The sequence below is a fragment of the Aptenodytes forsteri genome, unplaced genomic scaffold (assembly GCF_000699145.1).
Source record: "Aptenodytes forsteri isolate BGI_AS27 unplaced genomic scaffold, ASM69914v1 Scaffold146, whole genome shotgun sequence".
NCBI lineage: Eukaryota > Metazoa > Chordata > Aves > Sphenisciformes > Spheniscidae > Aptenodytes > Aptenodytes forsteri.
Genome location: NW_008795128.1, coordinates 6493213 through 6519273, shown reverse-complemented (window position 1 = coordinate 6519273; position 26061 = coordinate 6493213). Strand labels below are relative to the sequence as shown.

Below are 26061 nucleotides of genomic sequence, written 5' to 3'. Positions count from 1 at the left end.
TAATTCTGTTACTTTATGTATTCTCCATCTCTAGATACCTGCTTGAACAAGACTTTCCAGGCATGCGGATTGGTCCAGAGCCTACTACAGATTCTTTTATTGCTGTGATGTATGGAGATTCAGAAGGAAACATTCCTGGAAATGCCCTAGTTGTGGATCCTAAGAAGCCGTTCCGCAAACTCAGCCGCTTTGGAAATGCTTTTCTGAACAGGTGAGACCTGTTTGCATGCTGTCTTTTGATTTTTATGTTTTAATTTCTACTTGATACCATCTTCAAGCATCAATGTTTTTTACTAAATTTTTTCTGCTGTATTTGTTTTGAACAGCATGGAATAAATACTCAAAGACAAGCAGGAGTGGTGGCAGTTCAAGTGAACTAAAAAAAAAAAAGGCAGTACTAGGTAGGGTAGTACTAGCATAGAGCTGTGTACCCTTGGTAAAACTAAAAAAAAATTTAAAAGGTAAGGAGTGTTTCTATATATTCAGTTATGAGAACAGAATCATTGTTAAAACCAGTTTACAGAAAACTGCTGAAACGCTCCAGCAGCTAACTTGTTTGTAAGGCATTACGCCAGCTGGAACTCAAGATCAGTTTAGGCACAAATTTCTCTGCTCAGTAAAACTGGTAGATTAGTAATATTATTAAAAACTACCATTCAAAAAGGAAAAGATCTTTTCCCTTTGATGCTGTCTTGTTCTTCCTTTACGGTGGTCTCCCCTGAGGTCTTGGTGGTGTAGCCTCTTGAAGTTGTGAATTGCTGGGATATGTAAAAAGGCCTATAAGAATGGAGGCTATTTGAATATGCCTTCTGGATTAAGTACATATTCAGCTAGTTAAAATTAAACGCTTAACAGCTTGGTCTTCAAGCGGTACCATAGATCAGGATGATAGTGTTAGCTTCTGGATGGCTGCTGGATATTTTCAAAAAAGGGGAGAGTTGTTCAGGGGCTGTGAATATTGCCATGGGTAACTTAAGTAGCCAGCTAAATCTTTCCAGTTAAAAGTTATTAATAACTTTGCATTGTGTGAGCAATCACCTTGTTTTCTTCCTGTATTTGATGGTGGCTTGACATGGAGGCCTGGTTTTGCAAGCCAATTAATCTAAATTGGTTCTCTTTTAACAATAAACTTTCCTGTTTGGCTGATAAACACCGGCGTATGTGTTAAAAGTTCGTCATGTACAGTCTTATCTCTCGCTGTGTTTATTCACAGAAGAAAGTTTATAGCTTCTAATAGTTGGCTTGACTATCACTTTGCTGAGAGATAAGAATATGTGCTGTGGGAAGATGCAGTCAAGTCCCATTTTAAATAATAATTTTGTGGTCCAGGACCCCTTTCTGTGAGATTATTGGATAAGTCTTGTCCTCCAGATCACTGTTCTATTTCTCTTTCCCCACCATCGTGCTCTCTGTGAAAAGTTAATATAATTATACTGTAAATTGTATTTTGCACAATATTCAAATATTGACACAGAACCTGTAATAATACTAAATGTTTGTTTGGATGAATGGGTTACATAATTTTTGGCTAAATCATCTGCCCAGCTAGTTGTGTCAGATCCTGAATCTTAGGCAAGCAAGGTTATTTGCTAGCTAAAAAGATGTACATTGAAAGTAACTGACTGAATTATTCCAGTTCTTTTGGTGACTGTGGTATTGTTGCATTGCAGTGCTGTAAGAATCTTACCTTCCCCAGCATTCACATTTGCTCCTTAGTTTTACAGCAGAGATCTAGGTGCTTATATTCCCCTGGCACCATACTTGGTCTGCCACGCTGATCATACTGCTGCTTTTTCAAAATTGTCAACTCATTTCTCTTTCCTACTTTACCTAGTTGAAAATGTCTTAGGCTTTATTTCAGTATCTTTGAGTAACTTGTTCCTGTTGTCTTTACTTGCAATCATACTACATATTTTGCTTTGCCTTCTCTCATTTGCCATACTGGCAGTGACAATGCTTTATACCCAATATTACATTTTTCACTCCTGTCTTAATATATTTCTCTCTACTTCTCTCTCCCCCTCCCCCCTACTTTTTTTTTTTTTTTTTTTATTCTGGAATGATTTCAGAATCCTAGTCTTTTGTCTTGTGGAAAAACTAAAGGTATTACTTTTCCAAGGCTATGGACACTTAGACTATGAAGTAAAGCGCCCTTTTCATCTACATGAAAGGAAACAGTGACTGAGGTAATGGAGAAACTAAAACCAAACAAGAGCACAGTAGCACAGTCAAGGCTTGTACTTACTAATTAGCTGCCTTAATTTATTTATGTTACCTTGCCTCTTTTTTCCATGACCCCTTCTTATTTCCCCCTGTATCTCACTGCTTGTGATAGATGTCTCTGTAAGGCTTCTGAGTGTAGAAACTTGTCTCTTACTTCTCTTGTGTACTTTTAAGGAAAGTTCAGGGGGGAAAGGGATGGGGACAGGACCTAGTGTGCCCTTGGATGCTGGTGTAAGTCAGTGAGGAAAGAATATTGCAGTATACCAGAAGATCACGGAAATAAATTGGTGCTGCTGTGAAGAAACGCATGGTCCTGCTCTATTCTAATGGGTATCTGAATGGACACAAAAAGGAGTATAAATTCTTACTAGGTTCTTTGAGTCATCCAAAGTTAATCTAAAAAAAAAAAAATCAACGGATGATTACAAGGTTGTTGATTTCATTTTTGCAAACAATGTAACTTATTTTTGCAAGATAGTCTAATATTGCTGGTTTTCTTTAACAATAGTTTTATAATAATATGAAAAACATGACAGTATCAGATGTGTCATAAGCAGTTACAGTCATCTCATTCGCACAACTATTTTTGTAACAGGTTTTTTTTTTGTGAAGGTCTGTTGTCATTTAGGTAGATAGTATGTAGTTTTTCTTTTTATGATGCAGCACTTAAAATCTTACTTCATACAGGTCATGTAAGAAATAGTGGTTCAGAGCCAAGTCTCAATGTCAAAAAGAGATACTCAAATATGACTAGCATTACAGTTTTAAGTTGTCTGAAATATTAGTTTGATGTAAGATTTTTAACCCATCTGTTGTCTTTAGATTATGGATATATTCTAAAAGCTACAGCCAGTTAATTCCAAGTTTATCCTTCTATTTCATCCTTTTCTTATATACTTTCCTCCTCCCTTTACCGCTAATGACTGCTGCGAAGACTGCAGTGTCTTTACATTTCTAAGGCCTGTAGTTCTCTCTTTTCTTGCACAGCCTTTTCCAGCTGTCCCAGTTTGGGTGATGCCTAAGTGAAAATACTGCCGTATTGTTCAGCTGAAATAATGGTGCCAGTCTTCCCGTAAGATAAGCCTAGAAACATCTCAGTGATACTAAACAAGTGCTGGCCTTTCTAAGATTGAAATAAAGTGATAAGAAAAAACACGTATGAAAATTCAGTCTTCAAACTTCCAAATTTATGAAAACTACTTCATGTTGTACATACTAGCGATGTATTTTTTTTTTTTAATGGTTGACATGGTCAAATGTATTTTCTTTGTTGCTTATGCACATCCACTATGCTTCCACAAAATGTGTTTGCTTTAACATAGTGTCTCCTTTAGGTTTTGGAAAGTTCAAAAAAATGTTATTCAATAGTACCTCACTGCTCTTTCAAAAGCATCTCTTAAGTTAGTAGAAAATTAGCCTTAGTGGAAGAGTTTGCTTCAGATATGCAGTATTTTCTACACCTGGTGTTCCACTAAAAAAAACCAAACCAAAAGGGGTAGTGCTGTTTACATACCCTCAGGTTTTATCAGGCCAAGATGGCTGCTGTTTCCTTATCCCCTCTTGGGTTTCAGGGAGAGGCGTAGCTGATGCTGCCATTTCTGTTGTACCCAAGAAGGGACGCTGTGTTACAGACTCATTACTACAAGGTCACCTGAAAAAGAAGGTGGAGCGAGGTGTAAGGACTTTTTTCTTCCTGATTTCCTTTGAATCATCTGAATCGTTATCTGTCCAACAATATCTTCCAAATTTTGATATATCTTACATTTTGTATCTGACTGCCTGAACTCTTCCTAACTCAGACTATCTTTGGTCTTAAAGTTCTTGTTTGACCTTAGCACGGTTAAAATTTGCTGTCTGTGATATGCTATTTCTTGAGGTAGTGTGCCTTCTAAAGCGATGGGTTAACGCAGGGTGGACATCTTACAGCCTGAGCCTGCAGCTTAACCCTCTGCTAGGCTACCTCTGGGCAGCTTCACAGGAGGAGGGTAGGTTAGTTAACATTGTGGGGTTGTTAGTATGGTCTTCAGCTGCTACCTGATAAGAAGAAAATCTCTTAAAGGCAGTTTATGATGAAAGCAGGTGAAGTTCTTCAGTCATGAACTATCCCAGAAGCATCAGAGTAGTTTCGATTTAACATAGGAAGTGTTCTGCATGACTCTCAGCAGCCTCATGAATTATTTATTTTTCATAATACCACTATTGAATTTGTCTCCCATCGCGGAGGCAGGAGGTTATTGTTTAGAGCATGCTGTGTGTAATTTGAACTCTTGGCTCTGGCAGTGTGAAAGCTTTTGCTCCGTTTGTAGGAGAAATTGTTGGTTTTGGTCCTCCGCAAGCCCCACGTAAGGAGGGTTGCTGCCGGAGCAGGTGAGAGGGTGACTTGCCAGTGACTGGAATATAAACATACCGTCAGCATGGCTTTCTGCCTGCTTCCCTTTTCTTTTGAATCTCTTTGAATTTGGGCAGAAGTTGGAGTACATGAAGAGTTGTTTCTTGTGTATACTAATTTTGGTGCTAGCAAAATGTTTATTTTATGGAGTCTTTTTAATGTTGCATATAAGGCCCATGTTGTCAGCTCTTGCAAAATTTGGAATTTTATCAGCACTTAGGCATACGGTTTTACAAGGTTTTCCTGTGGTTTTTTTATGAGAAGCTCTCTGTTTACATTTTGTTTTCTTAAACATGTATGGTTGCCAAACATAGGGGTTCATTAGGAATTCAGAAACTTTTTTTTTTTTTTAAATCTCACTTGAGTCTTTCTAAAAGCAGATACATAAAGGGGAACTCTCAAGGGACAATCTACATGTGAGCTAGAGCTATCGATAATGGTTTTTTTTTCTCCTCCTTTCCTGCAGATTCATGTGTTCTCAGTTACCTAACCAGGTACTGAAGAGCATCAGTATCATCGACAGCCCTGGCATTCTCTCTGGAGAGAAGCAGCGCATCAGCAGAGGTGAGCTGCAGGGCTTGAAAATAACTGAGCTAACTATTTTTGCTGTACCGGACAAGTCATCATCCTAATCTGCTGGGGGGCCTGTTCTAGTGGTATTGAGTGGTGGCGTGTCCCAAACTTTCTTACTACAAGGCCTATTACACCCATGTTTTAAGGCTGGATGTAGGATTTAGAATTTTTTTCTCTTGAAATCTGGTGGGGTTGGGATTTCCATCATCCTGCTGCTAGGGCTGCAAATGGCTATGGTTTTATGGTCTGTTGAATAATTAGTGCTTTGACACTCCTGAGAAGAAGCCTTATTTCCATCATTTTAATTGCTTTCCACAAAGTAATAGTGAATAGACTCTTATATATACTATTGAAGTTCATGAATGAAGAAATGTTTCATAATAGCTGTAGCTCTTCAAGCTGGTCATGTTTAAAAACTGAGGGGGTTGGGCTATAAATAAGGTGCTTTTATTGTGGGCACAGCTGCTAGTGTTGCTTCCTAAGGTTGCTCAGTCATGCTGTAATATAATTTTCAGTCAAAAGAGTAGCAGGAGGAAGAGGGAATGAGAATATTTTTAATAAAACGAAAATTCTGCGAAGAAATGAACCCTGTTTTTAACATGCTGTTTAAAAATAAGAAATTAGCTTGTCTTTGAGAAACTATTAAAACAAAACAGCATAATGTAAATAACTTTCTTCCCTGGTTCCTTGAGCTGCATTTAAGTGCGTATCAGAGACTTCTGTGGAGTTGTAAATGGTAGGGATCCAGTGTGTGGCTTATGCTGCCCTCTGTTTTCAGACCTTTGCTTAAGAAATGGAAACTTTTGTGTTTCATGTCTGTGGGAAGGGAAATAATCAGTCCTTTAACATCTCACACCTGGGATTTTTTGAGGAAAGCCTGGAATGAGCACAATATATGGCAGCTGTGCAACCATAGACTTTACATTGCACTGGCAGAATAAGAGACTAAATTCTTAGGACTGTAATCTAAACTATGCTTGCTTAGTAAACTGGTCTACTAGATGTTTCTGGATTCTTTGTTCAGTGACAGAATGTGGGGGGTTTTTGTCCTCTTTATTGCTCATATAGTCATGTAAAGCATTCATCATGGGGAGAGAGCTGTGTTTTCCTATATGTGATACATTGGTGAACTAGTAGAGATGAACAGCATGAGTGCTCTACATCTGTGCAAGCGAAGGCTTGAATGTTGTGAAACCAGATGAGTAAAACAAATACTGCATGTTGGCACTCTTATTTCTAGGCAGAAATAACCAAGTGTATAACTAATGATCTTTAATGCTGAAAAATCTTTTTATAAGATGTGCACAAAATGTTTGAGTCGCAGTTTACACAGAGAGTCTGATAAAATCAAAGATGGTCTTAAATCTCCTATTTCTGCTTCTCCATTGTGGATTCCAGCTCCCTTTTTCCTCTACCAAGAAAAATTAGGTGCATCGTTCTCCCTCTCTGCTTGTTAAATCAAGGGAAAATGATGCTTGGCAGCATTCAAGTATCTGTTGCTACTTTCATAACAGTATGGAAGTGAACATGAACTAAGCAGAAAACTAGAGCATCATATTAATATGCCACTGAAAAACTGAGCAGTTGGGTGACAAAATTCAACACCATTAGGGATTGCTGTGGAAGTCCCAGACTTCGTGTGGGACAGAGTTGTGTTTCACTCCACGTTATGTTTCACTGATAGTCCTGTGTTGCTTAAAGGACCATGGCTCTTCACTGCCATCTAGAAATACTCTTGTGTCTTAACAAAACATATGACTGTTGTTCCTTTATTGTTCAGAAACTCCATTTCTTGATGGTATGTGCCTTATCAATTGTTTTTATGGCCTAGCTGGCCTGCCCTTTGGTATGGTAGACTTTCACCTAAGTTGACAGTGCTCATTGATAACCTCAAACTCTTATCTGTTTCACAGGCTTTAACTTGACTAGTTTGCATTTCATGATTTTTTTTTTTTTCAGTGTGTTAAGGGTTGTCTTGAATATGTAACTTGGCATAGTTCTTCTATCACAAATGTGGTTCTCCTGTGTGCTGTTTAGCTTTAACCAGTGTGGTTGTACCATAAGAAAGGTTTTGGGAGTCAGCTTTAGAGCATTGTTCTCTGTGTGTCCCAGGGTTGTGGGACAACTGCTGCCAAGGCTTAAGGTTTCGTATACTTAGGCATCAGCATACATGAAATACCTACAAGGCACTGTATGGACTTACTGCATGCACCTATTGCATGCTCTTATGATTAGGCAATACTGCACTCACTCATGTCTGAAATATTGCATAGTCAGATACATCTCCTGTGTATGACTTTTGGGTTGCTTATGCAGTTTCCATACAGGTGGTTTTGTGCAGTACAAACTTGACTTGGCCTGTGGTGCTGCACACAGCAAGGCCTGTCTGACCTGCTTCCTGAAGGAGTTGGACTGACTTCAGCATATTTATGCTACAAGTCTTAATTTAGCACGTTTTGAAGTTTGAGTTGCTTAGATTACTTTTTAAATTACTGTGTGCAAATATAAGTAGGATTCTACATGATGTTTTCTGCTGTCCCTAAATATGCCTCTGTCAGAGCAGGTTCTGTTTGCATACCTTCAGACCAACAGAGGTGTTTTCCTACAAAATGTGTGGTGTTACCCCTTAAATTCACTGGCTGCTTCTCACTGAAAAAGGTTGCAGCTTCGCTATGGGAACTGCTATTTCCTTTCACTGTAAAGGTGATTACAGATTTAAACATAGGGATACTTTTCTGTGCTTGCCAGGAAAGCTCTGAATATACAGGGTGATACTTCAGAATTTCTGTTCTGACAATTTCACAATTTTGTATTTCAAAATTTTATAGTTCAAACTTTTTAAGCTTTTGGTTTCTTTATATTTCTCAAACTTATAAATAGTATAAACAAGATGAGATTTTTCATAATTCAGTAATGGAATATGACATTTAATAACACCTGATAAGTATTCTTAGATGCTTTCTATTCTGCACATTATTGGTGTCTGTTCATATCTGAGTTTTTAAATTACCTTTCTAGAAGTTTAGCTTGTTTCTAACATCGGTGAGCAGCAACTTTTCTTATTGGTGATGTTTTAATGTGCTCAATGGAAGAATAATGTTACAGGAGCTCAATGTAAAACCTTCACTCCTTGCTGTTGGTGTTTTTTTCCATCTTCCCATGAGCAACTGCTTAACTATTTACCTATGAATGGACGTAACACCTGCATAATGATAGAATTTTACAGGTATCACTAGGAGTAAAGTGAAGCCTTCTGAGACCAACAAAGCAATCAAATGTTAACTTTCAGTTTTAAAATGCAGGAAAACAGTAAAGGACTATGTAAAAATACAGGATATGCACTACTTCCCATGTTTTATTTCTAATTCTGGAAAGCATCCAGGCCATGGATGAAGGAGCTGATTGCTTTCTGAAGGGTCAAAAATATACAGAGTGCAACATTCAAAGCTGTCTCTCTTGACACACCTTTCCCGCTTCTGTTGTTGGCAGAAGGGTGTGCCAGAAGCTTCCCGCCTGTCAGTTCAGGGGCTGCGCAAGTGGCTGGAGGAGAATGTGCAGACGTGTGCCAGCATTGTCCCCGGCCAGACAATGCCCATCCCTGTGCTGCTTCTGCAGCATCACTGGTGACGTTCACAAAGCCCATGTCAGACAGAAACGTGTGTATAGTCTGCAAGATGTGGAAGGAACAATGAGTGTAAGGAGAAGAGGAAGGAGAAGCAATGTCTTGCAGGGTGTGGGGAGGAACTGCTTTTAGAAAGGGAGAGGGTGTTTGGTTCATGATTGAGTGGCATGAAGGCAAGGGTTTCAAGAAGTACGGGGAAAGAGCTCAGAGGAAAATGGAGGATATCAGGTAGCTTGCATTTTTAGAACTGGAGTTACTTAAATACAGGTAACTTTCTCAGTTCAGTCTGGCTTATGAAAATGTAGTCGTGGATTAAGTAAGGTGATGTATATAGTTGCAGCATTGTGTCAGGCTTTCCCTTGCAGTGAGACACTGTACATTCTCCTTAGGATTAGTCCACCAACAGGAGTGCAGTAAGAGTGTTATCCAGGAGTGCTGGATTGAGACAGGCTTTCATCAACATAGCTGGAAACTTTCACCCCAGACAGCAAAAAGTGCATCTTTCCATGTGGGACTGAGCTCCATTTGAAAGACTGGGAAGTTTAGATGCTCACCTGTGGCAAAGCATTAGAAGAACAGCAGATTGGGCAGGGGGGAAAGGCTGCTCTTGTCCGTGTCCAAATTGTGTGTTGTAGCCTTGGTTGTGTGCCGCTTAGACAGCACTGGCAGGTGGGATCACTCCAGCACTCTGCCCACCCCGATTCCTCTGGTAAGTGGGTACTGTCCTCTGAGCTTGGAGGCTCCTCATTGCAACATTCATCTGAGAGGTGCCTCTCTTCTGCTGTGCCAGTAGTGCCAGCCCCAGGGGTGGAAGAACTGGATGCTCTGCCTGTCCGTGCTTGCAGAGGATGGGTGGAGCCCATCAAGCCTCCCTAATTATTTTCTGAATTGCAAAAGCTTTGGGAGATGGTATTAGGGCGAGCTGGAAATTATTTACCTTGGGCCCACAAGGGAAAGCCTACCGTTTGTTTAAACCTTTATTACTAACTGGCACAGAAAACTGACCCACACTCATATTGCACGATTGCACAGCTGTATCTTTTGAGTATGGCTGGTGGCTGTCATGCACAGGGCTGATCCCCTGCCCTGTGCTAATGACACGAGAGCTCATGATAATTCCTCTCATCAGTGTTTCCAGGGCTGTTAACTGCGTGCAGTTTCTCTCCAACTTTTTCATCTCTTCTGCATTGTTTCATTTTATTCTCCTCTGTGGTCTCTGCTCAGCCCGTTACTGATGCCCGACAGTTATGCCTCTGTCGGAGGTATCAGCTTGCTCCCTCCCTGCAGCTTGGGAGGAGCTCGAGAGCTCTGCAGTGCTGCTGGCGGATCACTGCTTTCCTCTCTCCCTTAGCTGGGTACAAGGGTGACTTGTGACTTTCTAATATGCATTTGCTCGTAGATGTTGTACCTGGTGAGACATAGATCCTCAGGCTGGATATAATTGCTGACATCAGTCATTGGGAACAAACCTTTGAAGAAATAGCAATAATAGAGCAGCAAGAGGCTGCGAGGTATCAACCCCAAATTTTTTTGGTCAAGTTTTCCAAACTGATCAGTGTTGACCTAGTACTGATCAACTTTGAAAGCCCTAATCCACACATATGTATTGTATGCGACAGGATCCTAAATGCATTGTGTCTCAGTGCTGAAATATTTAACCATATATCACTTCTCTGTAGTTCAGGTATACTCTAATGTGTAACTACTGAGTCTGTATATAAAATAGGTACTTCTAATGTGACAAATTTTCATTAAAAAGAACAGACTTTTTCAGGTTTTTTGAGGTCTTTTTCTTACCCATTTTCAACAAGCAGACTTTTCTGTCTTAAAGCAAATGCTTCATTAATATTGAATTCATATTTAAAAGAAATTTATTGCTAGTTAACATACACTTGTTGACTGTACAATTGTTTTTACAGTTCAAAATCCATCAAATGTGTGGTGGGAATTTATATATTTATTTCACCAGCCTTATAAGTTACCTTCTCACATATCCATTTGTGGAAAACTTAATAGACTTTAACTTGCTTCATTTTGCAATTTTATGTATTTCATTTCAAGCGTATTTCCTTCTACATGAGTGAAATCAGAACAGGTTATTGCATACCTCAGACTTGTGCACTGTTGCAACTATGTTGTGACATGCAAGTGACGTACAAGATCTCGCTTCTCCCTTTCTTTCCTGCTAAATTTTTAGAAAGATAAATTATTCGTACTGGTTTTGATTAGATTGTTAGTGTAAAGTGAGAAGAGTTCTCTCCCAGCTGTGTTTTGTGCAGCTTTCCTCCTTGCCTCTACCTTTCATCTCGCGTTCCAGTCCTTCAGGAACTGGTCACAGGAAAAAACGTATGAAAGCGCCAGAGCAGCATTATCTGGAAAGGGGCTGGATTTTGCATTCCTTACAAAGTAATCCTTTTAATGGGAAAGGTTATGTTGGCTTTTTTTTGTATAGGCAGTTAATGAGTCTGTCCTGCATCCTTTTGGATCCTAAAATAACGCCTTTTTAACATAGCGCTATCCTTTCAGTTTGATGTGCCTGTGCTGGGTTTTTAGTGAAGTTTTATGATCTCTTTTTTGGGAGCGGGGGGCGCAGGGAAGATGGGTAACTGGGGACATTTTCTTACTATTAACTAGAATTTCTGGATTTCATTTCATATGCTATTTGTAATTTTTCAACAAAAGATTTAGGACTGAATTCTTTCTTTGTTGCTAAACATGCACAAGTATGCTCCATGACAAATCTGCAGTTCACCATTTTTTCCCATTACTTTCATGTATGTCTGCTTTTCTTGATGTTGGCCCTAGTCAGGTTCTACTGGAAAGCAAAAAAAGCTGATGTGCTTTTGGGTTCCCTCTTAAAGACCAACAACTTGAAGGTACAATGAATAATGACTTGACTGAACCAGCACTGTTTTAAGAAAAGCTAAGCAACTTTACAATGTCCCCATACCCTTTTATTTATACTGTTTAAAAGATGCTAGGGAGAATGAGGAGTGGTGAAGAGTCTTTTGCTTGTATCTGGACCAGGTGTATGAAGTGTTTGGATAACTGGTTCATGTATGAGTAGTCTAAGTGGGTTTTCTTTGCTGAGGGATTGGAGGTTTAAAGGCTTATCTTGCACAGCTGACAAATGACCAAAGGCACCCTGGAGGGCTCACTGGTGGTAACTGAGCTTTCTTTGCTGTTGGCCTTTAAATACATGCTGCTGGGAGCAAAGCTGTTGATTCTGTTTGGGTTACTTTACACCAGTCCTTGCATTTTGACTGCTCCCTCTTTTAGCTCTGATTTGTTTCTGAGAGGAAGAGGAGGGGTGGGATGTTGGCTCCCAGCTCATACCTTGCTGTTCCTTACTCAAGCAAGGTGAGTTACATCCACGCCAAGCCCAATGCCACATCACTAGTGGTGAGACTCTGCGGATTAAATGTGTCACTTCTGAATAAGGAGTTCCTGAATACTGTTTGTTGTGTGGATTAGGTATCAGCTGCACTTACAAAAGTGTTCAGACAGGTGCTATGAATAGGCTTTCCTTTAGAACATCAAAAAGTTTGGTTCAGATGATCACAAAGGTCACTGCTCGTGTTCTGTAACCTGTCATGTCTCCAAAGCCATCAGCAATACAGGCACATTACTGGTAAATTGGATCTCTGAGTCTGCTGTGGCAGAAATAACAGCAAGTGTTGCAATGCAAAGACAGATAAGTTTGGAAATGGTTTTAAAATCCAAATATTTTTGGTTGCTGACTTAACGCTGGAGTGCTGCACTTCTGCTGTTTTCCTTCTTTGTACAGATAGGCAATGCTACCAAAGTTGCCAGTGTTAACAGGGGTGAAGAGAGCTTGTGATAAGAGCCCCAGAGACCTGCTTAGCTTGGGCATTCTGCTGGAGCCAGAACTCCTGGGAAGAGGCAAACATGGGTGTGAGACAGTAACTCACAGCAGCACAAAAGATAGTGACATAAGCTATGGATGGCAAGGTTGAGGGAAAAGCAGCGATAAAAACAAAAGGCAGTAGTAGTGAGACTGGTCTAAGGAAATGTAGGATACAGTTGTCCTGACCTCATTGTCCACAGACAGTCTCCTCCAGGTGGTCCATCTCCTCTTTTCCCCCAGGTAGATGCTATGATCCCCTTGTTCTCTATCCCCAGCCCTACCTTCTCTGAGACTTGCTTTTGTGAATGCTAGGAGTGTAATAGTGTATTCTTCCTTCAGGCTACGACTTCTGCCAAGTCCTCCAGTGGTTTGCTGAGAGGGTTGACCGCATCATCCTCCTTTTTGATGCCCATAAGCTGGATATATCTGATGAGTTTTCAGAGGCTATTAAGTCATTCCGGGGCCAAGATGACAAGATTCGAGTGGTGCTTAATAAGGCTGACCAAGTGGACACACAGCAACTGATGAGGGTCTACGGTGCACTCATGTGGTCCCTGGGAAAGGTGATCAACACTCCAGAGGTGCTGCGGGTCTACATTGGCTCCTTCTGGGCCCATCCTCTCCGAAACACAGAGAATCGAAGACTCTTTGAAGCCGAGGCACAGGATCTTTTCAAGGATATCCAGAATCTCCCACAGAAGGCTGCTGTGCGGAAACTCAATGACCTCATTAAGAGGGCAAGACTTGCAAAGGTAAGAAAAGATAAAAAACCTAAATTAATTGAATGAGCAGTCTCTTCTGTCTCTTTCAGTGTGTGCTTTCTCACCCTTCCCAATCTTCCTCTACTTATAAACTGTGTGTTTTTCAGCAAATGGATTGAATTGTCAGTTTTTCAAGGAAGAGGTAGCCACTCAGGATATAGAAGCAAGTAGGAGGAAATCGAGACTTGCACTGGCATGCCTCCCTAACTTTAGAGAAGGGATTTGATGCCTTTTAGGCCATTAAAGCTTGGTAGGGGAGTGAATTTTTTTTTACACTGTGCAGCGAGGTAATCTTAATGTTACTTTTTGGAGATACACCACTTTTTTAATAATAGTTGGTATGTAGAGAACACTTTAAAAAGAAAAGGGGGGGGGGGCAAAAAACCACAACCAAAACTATTCACATGCAACCTTCCATATGCTTTTTTGCATATTAATGCTTTAATGCATACTGTCAATCAGCTGCTGTGGAAAAACACTTTGACTAAATGCATTTATGTTATACCCTGGAATACAAGACTGATTAAAAGCCTCACTCTTGGCGAAGGACAGGTACTGATGAATTGGAGAGGTGCTTGTGCATTAGATTGAAACTCTTGAGCCTCTCGGATTATATCTTCTTCATTCCCAGTCACAGAGACACTTGGGTGATACAGACTTTGCGTCATCATATCCAGAAAAACCCATCTCTCGTTATCCAGGAACATGAGTTATGTGCCCCACTGTAGGTAGCCCCTGTCACTGTTCCCCTTGTTTTCGGCTCTGGAGGAGTACATGCATTGTATGCAACTTACAGTCACTAACTAGCGTGTGTGGGCAGGCTGTGTGTGACAATGCTGTGATTGTCTACAGCTGACTGTTGAAAACCCGTTTAATTTTTGTGATATGTCTCTAGTTATCTTTGATGAATGAGTGGATGTCACTTTAAAGCTTTGTGAATTATCACCAAGTTTTAATTACCTATTTGTAAAACCTTCTGTTTATATTTTACACTACACTAATTTTCAGACTCCCTGCTTAGCTTCATCTGTCCTTTCTTCTCATGGCCTGACTAGAATAAGCTTTGGTTGCAGTCTGAAATATTTCTTTGCCTGTTTCTCTGATTCTGCAGTGAGTTTCTTTTATTGTAGCACTGCAGCTGCTGTTAGAATAACAGTTAAAAGCACTGCCAAGCTTCTTGTTGTTTTGAAAAGCTCAAGAACAAAATGAAAATTGGTGGTTCAAGAATTACGATTTGTCATTTGGAAAATTGGAAAAGAAGGAAAACTAACCTCAGAAATACTTGGGGAGAAAGCTGGTGGTACCAGACAGAAATTCTAATTTCTTACGCAGTTATCAAACAGAACGTGAGTTAATGCAGTTGTCTTGGAACGCATTTTCATGTGGAATTCTAAGGAAAAATGAAGAGGACTTGCACTTACATTGATTGAAGAATAGTTGTGTGGGGATGCATACCACTTCCTATGTTGACTTAATTAACTCTCAAAGTTTTTTTTGTGGCCTGAGCTTTAGGGCACCCCATAGCAGTTGCTTCTTTGAAAATTCCATTTAAAATCATGTTCCTGATGATGTTGTGTTAAAAGTTGCTATGATCTCAATCTGTTTTGTGGATGTTGTTGGCAGCTTTTTGCTTTCATTTGTTACAATCGTTTTGGAAGTGGAAAAGTGTCAGATGGATCATCTTTAGGTGTTTCTATGTAATGTAAAATAAAAATGGATAAAGGTGAATATAAAATACAATGCTCATAGGGCATGCTAATTAGACAGCTATGGAAGGGGGATAAACACTTTATCTGCAGGAAAGCAGCAATGTAATCTTGCCAGTGTTGTCTTTCTATGTTCTAAACTGAACTTAAAACTGACACTCAAAATTAATTTTTTACAGCATTGCCTGGCATTTTTTTTGTCCTATTTCTATGCCACTCTGTTCTTAATCTCTTCTAAAACATATACAGTAACGAAAACCAAAAGCAAACTGTTAACTTGCTGTCAAATTTGGGCATTAGGCTTTTTTCTTTCTTTCTCTCTTTTTTTTCTTTTTTTTTTTTTTTGTTTTTTTTTTTTTTTTTTCTCTCTTTTTTTTTTTTTTTTTAAGTCCTGTGACTCACTATCCCATTTTGAAGATGTCAACTGTTCTTATCTACAAGAAACACATGTGCGTACTGGCAGACCTTGGACCACTTAACATATACATGTGAAACTGTTAGTGCTTGTGAACTATAAACATACTTTTCTGGTTTTGCTAGAAGTATTATTTTAAACATAAGATACATAAAATTACTTACAATGATTTATAAACTCTCTTAGAAATATCCCTGTTGAATGAGTTCTGTCATTCTGGAGAAATACTCATATCTGACCTATTAGAAAATTTCATGGTTTTATGCAGAAACCCTGCTTCTTTATGCTGTTTATTTTTTTTCTCCTCTGTAAAATTTAAATTTACCTGCAATTAAAACGCATGCACTCTTTTTAGACATGAGGAAGTCATGTTGTGTGAAAGTTGTGATCTTAAGACGTGCAAATAAAAACTGGTTACACCGTTTTTCTTTAAAAACAAAGGGATTTTTTTTTGTTTCCAGTAAGCCTCCTAAATAAATAAGGAAAGGAATGGGAGAGCACTTCTCCTGTACAGATTGTGTAAGGTTTGTACAGAATACTATAAAGCACATTATGTCATGTTTTGGTAGGTATTGATTATTATACTTACACCACATCTACATAATCTACACTTTTTTCTCCTGATGTTTTCTTGTGGTAGTCTGTCTTCCCCCAGTCTTCAACATTTCAGCTTTTTACTGTTTAACGGTTTGATATAAATTCTTACTTTTTAACATTTTTTTTTTCTCTGTGTGTGAAAATTGTAAGTAACTTCTGTTTTGGGAACAGCTGCATCCTTTTTTAATGAAGAAGGACCTGAGTTCTGTAAAGATTTATCCTGTTGTGGAAGTCATTTGACTTCAGTGGTCCTGGCCGGGTCGGAGCTTAGGAAAGCAGTTTGATTATGTCAAGTTGTGATAGATGTGCATTGCTTCTAAAAGAAGGCTGCCCTTGCGCTTCCCTCTCGTGTGCAGAACGAGTATCAGTGTCCACACAATGCACTGGATAAGTGAATTCACCTCAGTTACAAAGTGCAACCACCGTTTCTGTCCTGGACCAGATCACTCGCTGAGTGGCCAAGCAGATCCTTTTGGTGGTGAAAGGTGGTGGGAGGGCGGTAAAGGGTAAGAGGTGAATGGTTCAGGGTAAGGGTGGCAGGAGGGTGCATGGGCAGGATGGATGTTTTGATGGTAGTGCTGGATTATCTTGATCATGGCGGATGGGAAACTGACCTCTGCAAGTATCAGTGTTTTAGGACTTGTCATCCTAAATTAATGTCTTTCCATATATGCTGTAAAGGTTCTACTTTCCTCCCTAAGGCTTCGCAAGGCAGCCATGGCATGCTGTTCAGTATACTAACTGCTCTGTCATCCTCTGGTGGCTGCATAAATATAGACCATAGGTACTCACTTTTCTGGGAGTAAATAGGTAGGAATGCAGTGTCACTTCAATTAGATAGCCCTGCCACTTAGCACACTTGGATTACTTGAGGCATTATCCCATTGCTTTCCACAATAATTGGTGAGACAAATGGAGTTAGAAATCTCTACCACTGAGACAGGTGGACCAGTATGGCGCTCTGTGTATGATCCATGCACGTAATGTCAGGACATGGTTTTGGGACCTTGCTTTTTCTCTCACTGTTGGTACTGATAGAATGCTGTACCGTGCTTCTCCTTAAACTGCAAGTGTGCATCTGTATTTCTTTTACATGTGTTTGCTTTCTCTCTGCCCCTCACAGGAACGCTGAAAGCAGCAAAAGCTAGTTGATTAATTGTTCATGTAAACATGAAGTTCCAGAAACAATCGTTGATAATATCTTATCCTTGAACTGACTTAGAGAAACATAGTTTTTCTGTTTCTTTTTATGACCTGGGTGAAGAACACTAATGTTAAGTGTAGATAAACAGTAGTTTTGATTTCAGTTTTGCTTCTTTTTAGGTTCACGCTTATATCATCAGCTATCTGAAAAAAGAAATGCCCTCTGTATTTGGAAAAGAGAACAAGAAGAAGGAACTGATCAGCAGATTACCAGAGATCTACATCCAGCTGCAAAGGGAATACCATATCTCAGCAGGGGACTTCCCTGAAGTCAAGAAAATGCAGGTAAGATGATAGATTACAGTTCCACTGAAATAATACTAACTTCCCAACAGGATTGCCTGATTGGAAAAGGTAGGACAGAGTATCTCAGCATTGTAGTTTAGAGTCTTCAGCAATAGAGCAGCTGAAGTGACAGTCAATCGTGTCTGTTAGCATGACTTGGAAGCAGTGCAGAACAAAAAAAACTGGTAACTTGCTTAGTGTATCCACTGATACAGGACTACAGAAATTGCCATGAGGAATCACACCTTCTGTCCTTTTAGTCAATATTTGGTCCCTCATGGCAGACGATACTAAAGGTTTTGTGCAAGTGAAATGGCAGTGGACACTTGGGGATTAAGCTGGTTCTTGTTTTGTGTCCTAAATGTGGGTATTTGTATCGCTTTTGTAATGCTATCATATGCTTGTGTATGTGAAGATATCCTTAGTCACATATGACTCATTTTTACCGTACTCTGTTCTTGCTCTTACTGGTACTGTTTGCCAGTAAGTAATAAAGGCAATGTGTTACCTGAAAAGTCCAACTTAAAACCTATCTCTTCTGAAAATGGTGCCTTTCAGTTTTTTCCTGTCCTTTTGAGCTTGTATTCTATGAAGAAGAGAGATAGAAGTTCTCAATTTATACTCTTATTGTTAACTTTTCAATACCTTTTGTCTCTTGTTCCTCTTTTGAACTTTATGCAATCTTACTAGCAACTTTTTGTCACTTTCTCACCTTTTTGTTTCTGTCCTCTGATTTGAGGTGATTTGTTCAGAGAGTATCCTAGGGAAGAACAGCTAATGTTGTGTTAGCAATGCTTTTCAATTTATTCCTCAAGCCTCAATTTGCAACTTTTGGATCTCGGATCATAGGCTTCTTAAATGGCCTTTGAATTAGAAGATAATTCAGCTTGGAAGCTGAAGAACAGGAGATCAGGAGCCTGCAGTTTGGTCTGACCGTGAGTTAGTCATGAGCGTGATGGAGGATGTTTTCCAGATTGACACTTGGCGTATCATTCTGACAATTTATGTGGTACACTTACACTGCTAATCATAGGTTAATCAGCCAGTCATTACTCTATCTATAGGGATGCACAAGTTTCTTTTGTGGACTAAAATATTTGACTTGGGAATCAATTATTGGTATGAGACAGTAAATTATAGATGAAGCACAAGATCTATTTCAGCTAGGTTTTCACAGGCAGGATTGTTGGAAGAGTTTCATGAGTTAGGCTTTAAAAGGGGGTTGTGTGGAAAAAGTTGACTCTTTCTTCCCTTGCCACTTTTGTTGGTGATGCGAAATGAGAGAATGAGAGGTAATCATTTGTCAGTTTGAATATTGAAACAAAATTTGAATGGAACTTTATCAAACTAATAGTACATGTTGCTAAGCCTCAGCAGCAGATGGCAGCAAATATATACGAGAGATCAGTCACTTCTATAATGAGGAGCAAAATTGTGAGAAAACAAAATTGTGCCAAAACTGATAGCAGGTTTGACCTTTGCTTTCTAAGATTTATTGCAGATCATAAATTTATACTGATCAGTTGCCGTAAATCAGGTGATTATGTATAAATGTCACCTGAACAGAGTGATGGTTGCTGGTTGGTGGTTTTCCTCCAAGAAATCCAAAGTTCTGTGTGCATGGGCAAAGCCACTTGCCTGTGCTTCAGGTTTCTTGGATTCATATCATTATAGTTCTGATATGTACGGGAGCAGCTCCCTGAGGTGATAGATGTGATTTGTTAAAGCAGTTTGACCCCATTTTGAGAGGGGTTTTGGGTAGGGTTGTTTGGGGGTTTTTAATAGTTTCCACTGTAACTCTCTCTTCCCGGCTAGTATTTTGCATGTAGAAATCATTTAATAATTGCCTAAAGCATTTTTAATTTTCCAGTGCTCTGGTGTAAAACATGCTTGGGCTTGTGTTGGAATAGCACATATCGACTAGTTAAACATCTCACTGAGGTTAGTAGGAGTTTATGTACAAGATGAAAAGTCGGCAGGGACCATATGACTTCATAAGTTCTGGCAGCACTTCTATAAATATGCTGCTGCTGTTATCCCAACTCAGTTTTTCTTTATTGGCAAAGGACAATTCTTCATGACCTAACCACAAACAAGAAGTTTAATCTATAAAATCAGATTAGTCCTGCAAACTCTTGGATTTATTTTTAACTTTAAACGCTTGCATAAGTGCTAGCAGGACTGAGGACCTACTTGCGTGCTTTCTTTGATCTTTGGAAGAAAATCACCAAATGGAAAGTTGTTGGGTAACATTCATCAACTGCCATGTTTTTATGCATTGCCATTTTGAAAATTGTATTGTAAATGTAATTTAATATACAAGCTCATACACTGTTGCAAAATTGTCTTAGTGTGTTTGATCAATATATTGGGTGTATGGTACATATGTGTCAACTCTTCTCCTTCAAGAGGAGTTTCAGTTATGGAAACTGCTTCAGAAGATAACAGATTATTTTAATTTGAAGCCCATTCTTTAACCTCTTCAATGTATTGGAAATGTTTCTAATTACTGTCACTGAAACCTTTGTCATTGGCAGGAGCTGTTGGAGACTTGTGACTTCACTAAATTTCATTCTTTGAAACCAAAGCTAATTGAAGCTGTGGATAACATGCTGGCCAACAAAATTGCCTCCCTGATGAGCCTGATCAGACAGGAAGAGAGCAATATGCCCACAGAGATCGTACACGGTGGAGCATTTGATGGCACCATGGCAGGACCTTTTGGCCACGGATATGGAGAAGGTGCTAAGGAAGGAGCTGATGAAGACGAATGGGTTGTTGCCAAAGATAAACCTGCTTATGATGAGATTTTCTACACTCTGTCACCAATCAATGGCAAAATATCTGGGATTAGTGCAAAGAAGGAGATGGTGACTTCTAAGCTACCCAACAGTGTCTTGGGGAAGATCTGGAAACTTGCAGACTGTGATGGTGATGGGATGTTGGATGATGAGGAGTTTGCATTAGCCAAACATCTCATCAAGATTAAACTGGATGGATATGAACTGCCTGGCACACTACCTTCCCACCTGGTGCCACCATCTCACAGGAAACCTTTCCAGACAGTAGAGTGAAAAATACAAGAAGAATGAGGATTTTGGAAATCTTTCAACAAACGTGTTGAAACCACCAGAATTTGAAATTAGGCTTAGATCCTTAAACCTCACAACGCATTTCATGCAAGTTACTGAAATTAGAAGCATGGTAGCAGGGAAACATTTGTGTAGCTGTCCCTGCTGACCTTCACTCAGACATGCTTATCACAAGTGCCTTGTATAGATCTGTCGTAAGGTGAAAATGTTTATGTAGTCCTGCTTCTGTGTCTTGCTGCCTTTACAACTATAAAGGAGAAAAAGCCATGTATAAAAATCACTGACCTTCACCAAACCTAAATACTTATCAACTGTAAGTTTCTCCAAACTATTTTAAATAGCACAAGGAAGCTCTACATGTTAAATTCACCTGCCTATGCAAGGAACATTTTCTATGCTAAAACATACTTTAGGCATCGAGTGAATGTCAGCATCTCTATAGTTTAAGAAAGGGCCAATATAAAAGGAAATTTTATTTTTGCTCTTTTTATTATTTAATAGGGGGTTAGAAAAAGAGAGAAGAGTAATGGGGAGAATCTTTTAAGTGCTCAGAATATGAGCAGACTTTTTTTAGAACTTTACTGATTATAGTTAGAACTGCAAAATATTAAAATGATTCTTTCAATCTGTCATCATTGTGTCTTGTTATCTGAAGAACTGCTGCTTCAGTTTTATACAGCACTATATGCTCAGATTTATCATTAGAAGAATTGAATCTCCTTTGTTCCTTGGATTTGGAGTTTCTTTTGAGGTTTCAGTTTAGCTGCTCTGCAGACAAAAAATTCCTAAATTGTTCAAAGTGACAGCAGAATGTTTTCATAAGCTAAAAAAAAATAATCACACTTCCACTGAAACCAAGCTTCACTTTCTGTTCAGAAAAGGTGCATTGCTCAAAGTCAGCCTCTTCAAAGCACATCAAATTGTCTCGAGAAATTTTCATTGGTATTTAATTTCTATTTACAGGTAATTATACAGTTATCTCTGTATATTTTTTAAGAAAAGTTTTTAACTCTTTCTTTTGCCAACATGTAGCTGACAACCACAAAAGAGAGATTCGATTCCTATGGTGGCAGATTTGAAAGATGGGGAGGCTAACAGGAATCTTTACATTGACTGTAATAAATGATAGGCTGGTCCCTCCAGATATTATTCCTTTATTGAAAACAATCCATGAAAGGAATGGATGCTTAATAAGCATTCATTTTTCTGACAACACAAAGTTGAACATATCAGCTGCTTACAACTGATTTTTATCAGTATCTGAAAAGACCGCAGATTTTTGGCCCTGTGAACTTGAGTCTTTCAGGGAGGGCCAATTCTTTTCTAAAATCAAACTTGCAGTCAGATTTGCTCTATGCATGTGAGCAGGAATTGACTTGTATTCCATTTGTAGTATGAAATACCTTACACATCAAAGGTACTGTAGTTTTGAGCACTTTTTCTTTGAGTCTCAGTAAGTGGTAGCAGTAGTGCCTTCTGAGACAGAGCAAGCCAAAAAGTGTTTTAGCATCCTTGCAGTAGGGGTGGGGAGGGAAGTAGTTTGGGTATTGTCTCCCAGTTAAGATTTTAGTACATGTTCAGATTTCATTTGTAGGTGACCTAAGAAGAGCCTCAGCTTCTTTTTTCAAATCGTACATTTGTAGGTTGTCAGTCAGGCTTAATACTTCAGATCTTTCTGGACCTCTTGATCTTTCTGCATCTGTTCTATTCTGATGTGAAATTACCATGAACTTTGCCAGGGCTCTCCCATGGGAAAACAATGAAGCTATTTTAAGTAATGACAGAACAACACCTTTACCTTGCCAGGCTTCCAGGCCTGTATCAGGGATATCCTGGCATAGTTAAATTGTTCTTGAGAACTTGCTTGCTTTTTTTTTTTTTTTTTTTTAATTCTTAGGTTTTTGTCTTATCGTTCAAGCATACCAACTTTGGGCCTAAATTAAGAGCCAAATTAGCCTTAGTGCATCTCTGTGCACTTTAGTAGAGCTGTGAAACTTGACCATGAGTCTACCTGTGTGACTGTACATCTGCAGAGTAACTGATTTTCTATGTAATTTATTTTTAATTGAACAAAAAGTACTCTATAGACATTGCAGGAGTTGTTAAAGAAAACAGGCTGCAGAAGCAGTAATGTATGCTTGTTTGTGTGTAGTGTCTGCAGTCAGTAACAAATTCATACACCGATGACCAACCTGACTAGCTTAGTAAGGAAAGCCACCAGGAGAAAGCAAGCAAGCTTGTGTATTGTGACTGCTGTAGTGTGGGCAAAGCTGAGAGGATCTGGGAAGTTGCTGGTCTTCCAACTCTGTCTGCCTTACCTTGCTCTTCAGCAGCACAGGGTTCCAGGGGTGGACCCATGTTTGAGTTCCCACTGTGTGTATCTTCCAGGGGTGATGCTCCAAATGCATTGGAGCTATGTGATCCTATGCCAGTAGAAACACCCTCCTTCAGTGAAAGGAGCAGGATAGGTTCTCAGTGATTTTATTTTTCTAGCTTTATTGTTAGTAAAATGGAGAATGCAGCCTTTTCTTCAGTCTCCATGACAGTGTGCTAATGTGGGCTTAGGGGAGACAAATTGAAATGCATCATTTTGATAAGTTAAAATATTTTGTCTAGATGGGATTGAAATGTTTTGCTTTGTTTTCCTGTAGAATTTGGAAGGGGAATGCACAAAGCATGTATAGGAGTAGAGGTGGATTTTCTCTGTTATCTGGTGGAATAGAAGTGTTTCAGGATGGCATGCAGAGCTACATGCATAAATGTATTTCTAGATATGTGGTGCAGTGCACTAGCATCGTACTTAATTGATAGGAATAAAGTACATTTCATGTGGACTTTAAACAGCAGTTTCTTGCACAGCTAAACTGATATAGTAGGTTGCTGTTGCTCAGGGGAAGGGATCTCTTTTCTCACTACCTCCTCGCAGACCCGTGGGCCTACTCCATTTGCCTTGCTGGCTCTCTTGGCTTGTCAGATCCTGCAAGCCCACTCAGTTAGTTAAACCAGCCACACGCAACAGTTTTTGGATAATGTTCTGTGGAGTTTGTGAGTCCATGTGTTAGGAGCATGAGAAGTAAGCAGGATTACCTTCTCTGATGAAATTGTCCTTTTGGTAATTATTGGGAGCTTTTGGTGTTCAGTTTGATGTTACTAACATCTGCTGAAGAAAGACTAAGATGTTGGATTTGTTGGCAATTTTATGCCTAGGATTTTGATTACATTTGCTGCGAGATCATTCAAAACTGTTAATAATTCATCCTGTCTGCTGCCATAAACCAAAATAGACACTGCTGCTTTTACCTCTTCTCCAACTATTCTGCAACACAGTTTTAATTCCCAACCCTAATCTGTTCCCACAGAAATTAATTAGAATTTTGTTATAGATTGGAACAGAAAATGTGGGGCTGCCACTCATAACCACACTACAGGACAGCGAGAGCCTTTTAAAGCTGTGACAGCTTGAAAATGGTGGGTTTACAAAGATTTTTAGGTCAGGGTGAGGTCCCAGTTGTTGGCGATGGTATGGATTTGTGAGGAACCTTGTCTCAAAGCAGCAGTATCGGTCCCTGACTTTCAACAACATCATTCATCCCCATTACTTGAAATGTGCCCTCTTTTTCTTCTCACTTCCTTCCCTTCACAACGTGCACTCACTTTGGTGGCTCTCTGTATTGTTGAAATTCAAGCAGAGTTTGAAGTGTATGGTTTGATGGCTATGTGTAACTTAGCGCTGGGAGAATGAACGTGAACTTTTTCTACTTCACATGCTTACCTTTTCTAATATATTTGTTAAATACTGTGTTTTCACTTCAAAGACGCTCTAATATTTGAGGGAAGGCTTGATCTGTGCAGTATGCTTCAGTCTGTCCAACCAGGCAAACAAAGTTGTAAGTTCATTATTGTTGCACTTTTATTACACAATAAATTCCTTGCAGATACTGTAATGTATTTTAATATGCTTTGTAATCATTTTTAGAAAGCGGTGATAAAAATTGCTGATTTAATAAACTAATATTGAACTACCTGAGATTTTTTTGTAAGCTTCTTTCTGGAAGGTAACCTTTCAGTGACTAGAATTTTGTAATCCTGCTACTTAAGGCTCATGGGCATAGCAGCTATTTGGCAAGCTGCTTATTTTCTCACCTCAGTTTATGTATCCATAATAGGTTATGGCTATCTCTTTTCTGTGTCCTTGAACTTGTTGCTGAAATTACTGCCCACACCAAGGCTTGAGTCCAGAATTAAATTTATATTTAAAAAGGAAAAAAAAAACCTCTAGCACCTTTCTGTAACTAGCTTTTTATAGCGGAATGTAATTTTGGAGTTTCTTAATGTCTAAGCGTGGAAATTTCTTAAAGTCCAAGCGTGGGAGATAAATCAAAAACTTCCTGTGAGGATTGAAAGCTTGAAACTTGAGCTGAGAGGCACTTCTTTTAACTTCAGTGGGGGTACTAACCTTGAAAAAGAAGAGTAGATTAAATAACAGTTTAGCAAAATGTACTTTGTTGATATGTTTGTCCCAAAAAATCCAAGGGCATCTTTCACACTGTGCTACCTACTACTTAAAAATAACCAATTATATCAATATAACATTCATATTGATGTTGTGCCTAAATTAATTCCTTCTGCCCCTCTCCTCCTCTTGTATACACACAACTTACTTGAAGCATCTCCAAAGATACATCTGTGCCACCAGGATGCTACAGTTTAGCTATTGCTCCTACTATTAGCAAATCTAAGATGCTGCAGAGTTAAAAGGGTTTGTACGCAGCAGTGTTAGCTGCTAGTTCCTGGAGGCTACGCTGCTGATGAATTGCAGTGGCTTGTTTGAACTGTTCCTTATAAAAGTCAGAAATAGTTTGGAGAAGATGAAGTTTTAATGGGGTTTGGAGGTGAGGGTTTCTTTTTTTAGTAGAATGGTGTTTTACATACTCCACACATAAGACATTTCAGACTTTGAAAAATTTGCAGCACGCTTCATAGTTAGATGTTCTGCTCTAATCCATGATTTATATTTGGACAACGGGAAAAGTGGATGAATGTCCACACTACCAATTCGACTGTAAGTTTTGCAGTAATTGTTACTTCTAATGTTTGGTACCCTTAAACTGTGAAATACTTCTATTTATGCCTACCGTACCATTTAGTTTCTCCAAACCTTGTTACTGGCTCCCATGTTTGGTCTATTTGTAAGGGCTTTGGAGCAGACACCACTTTATTCTGAGCATCTCTGGTCCAAGGCTCTATCGTGCTGCAAGTACTAACTGTGAGCGCAGAGGACCTTTTAGAAAGCTTGGCCCTTGGGCTAGCCTGCCTGACTTGGGTAG

General features: G+C 39.3%; 1 protein-coding gene across 1 annotated transcript; it reads left to right on the top strand.

The window, feature by feature from the left end:
• On the top strand, window positions 1–24760 carry EHD4 (EH domain containing 4). The gene is made up of 5 exons (XM_019471611.1): window positions 1–211; window positions 5079–5176; window positions 13015–13427; window positions 17478–17642; window positions 20180–24760. The coding sequence occupies exons 1-5, from the start codon at window positions 63–65 to the stop codon at window positions 20714–20716; spliced, it is 1362 nt and encodes a 453-aa protein (XP_019327156.1). The 5' UTR covers window positions 1–62; the 3' UTR covers window positions 20717–24760.
• The last annotated feature ends 1301 nt before the right edge of the window (window positions 24761–26061 follow it).

What these genes read in the sequence shown, in the direction of transcription:
- EHD4 (XM_019471611.1), top strand. Translation starts at nt 63, where the DNA reads ATGCGGATTGGTCCAGAGCCTACTACAGATTCTTTTATTGCTGTGATG. An exon ending in GAAGCAGCGCATCAGCAGAG is followed by an intron (nt 5,177 to 13,014) that starts GTGAGCTGCAGG and finishes TTCTTCCTTCAG; the next exon opens with GCTACGACTTCTGCCAAGTC. An exon ending in AGAGGGCAAGACTTGCAAAG is followed by an intron (nt 13,428 to 17,477) that starts GTAAGAAAAGAT and finishes GCTTCTTTTTAG; the next exon opens with GTTCACGCTTATATCATCAG.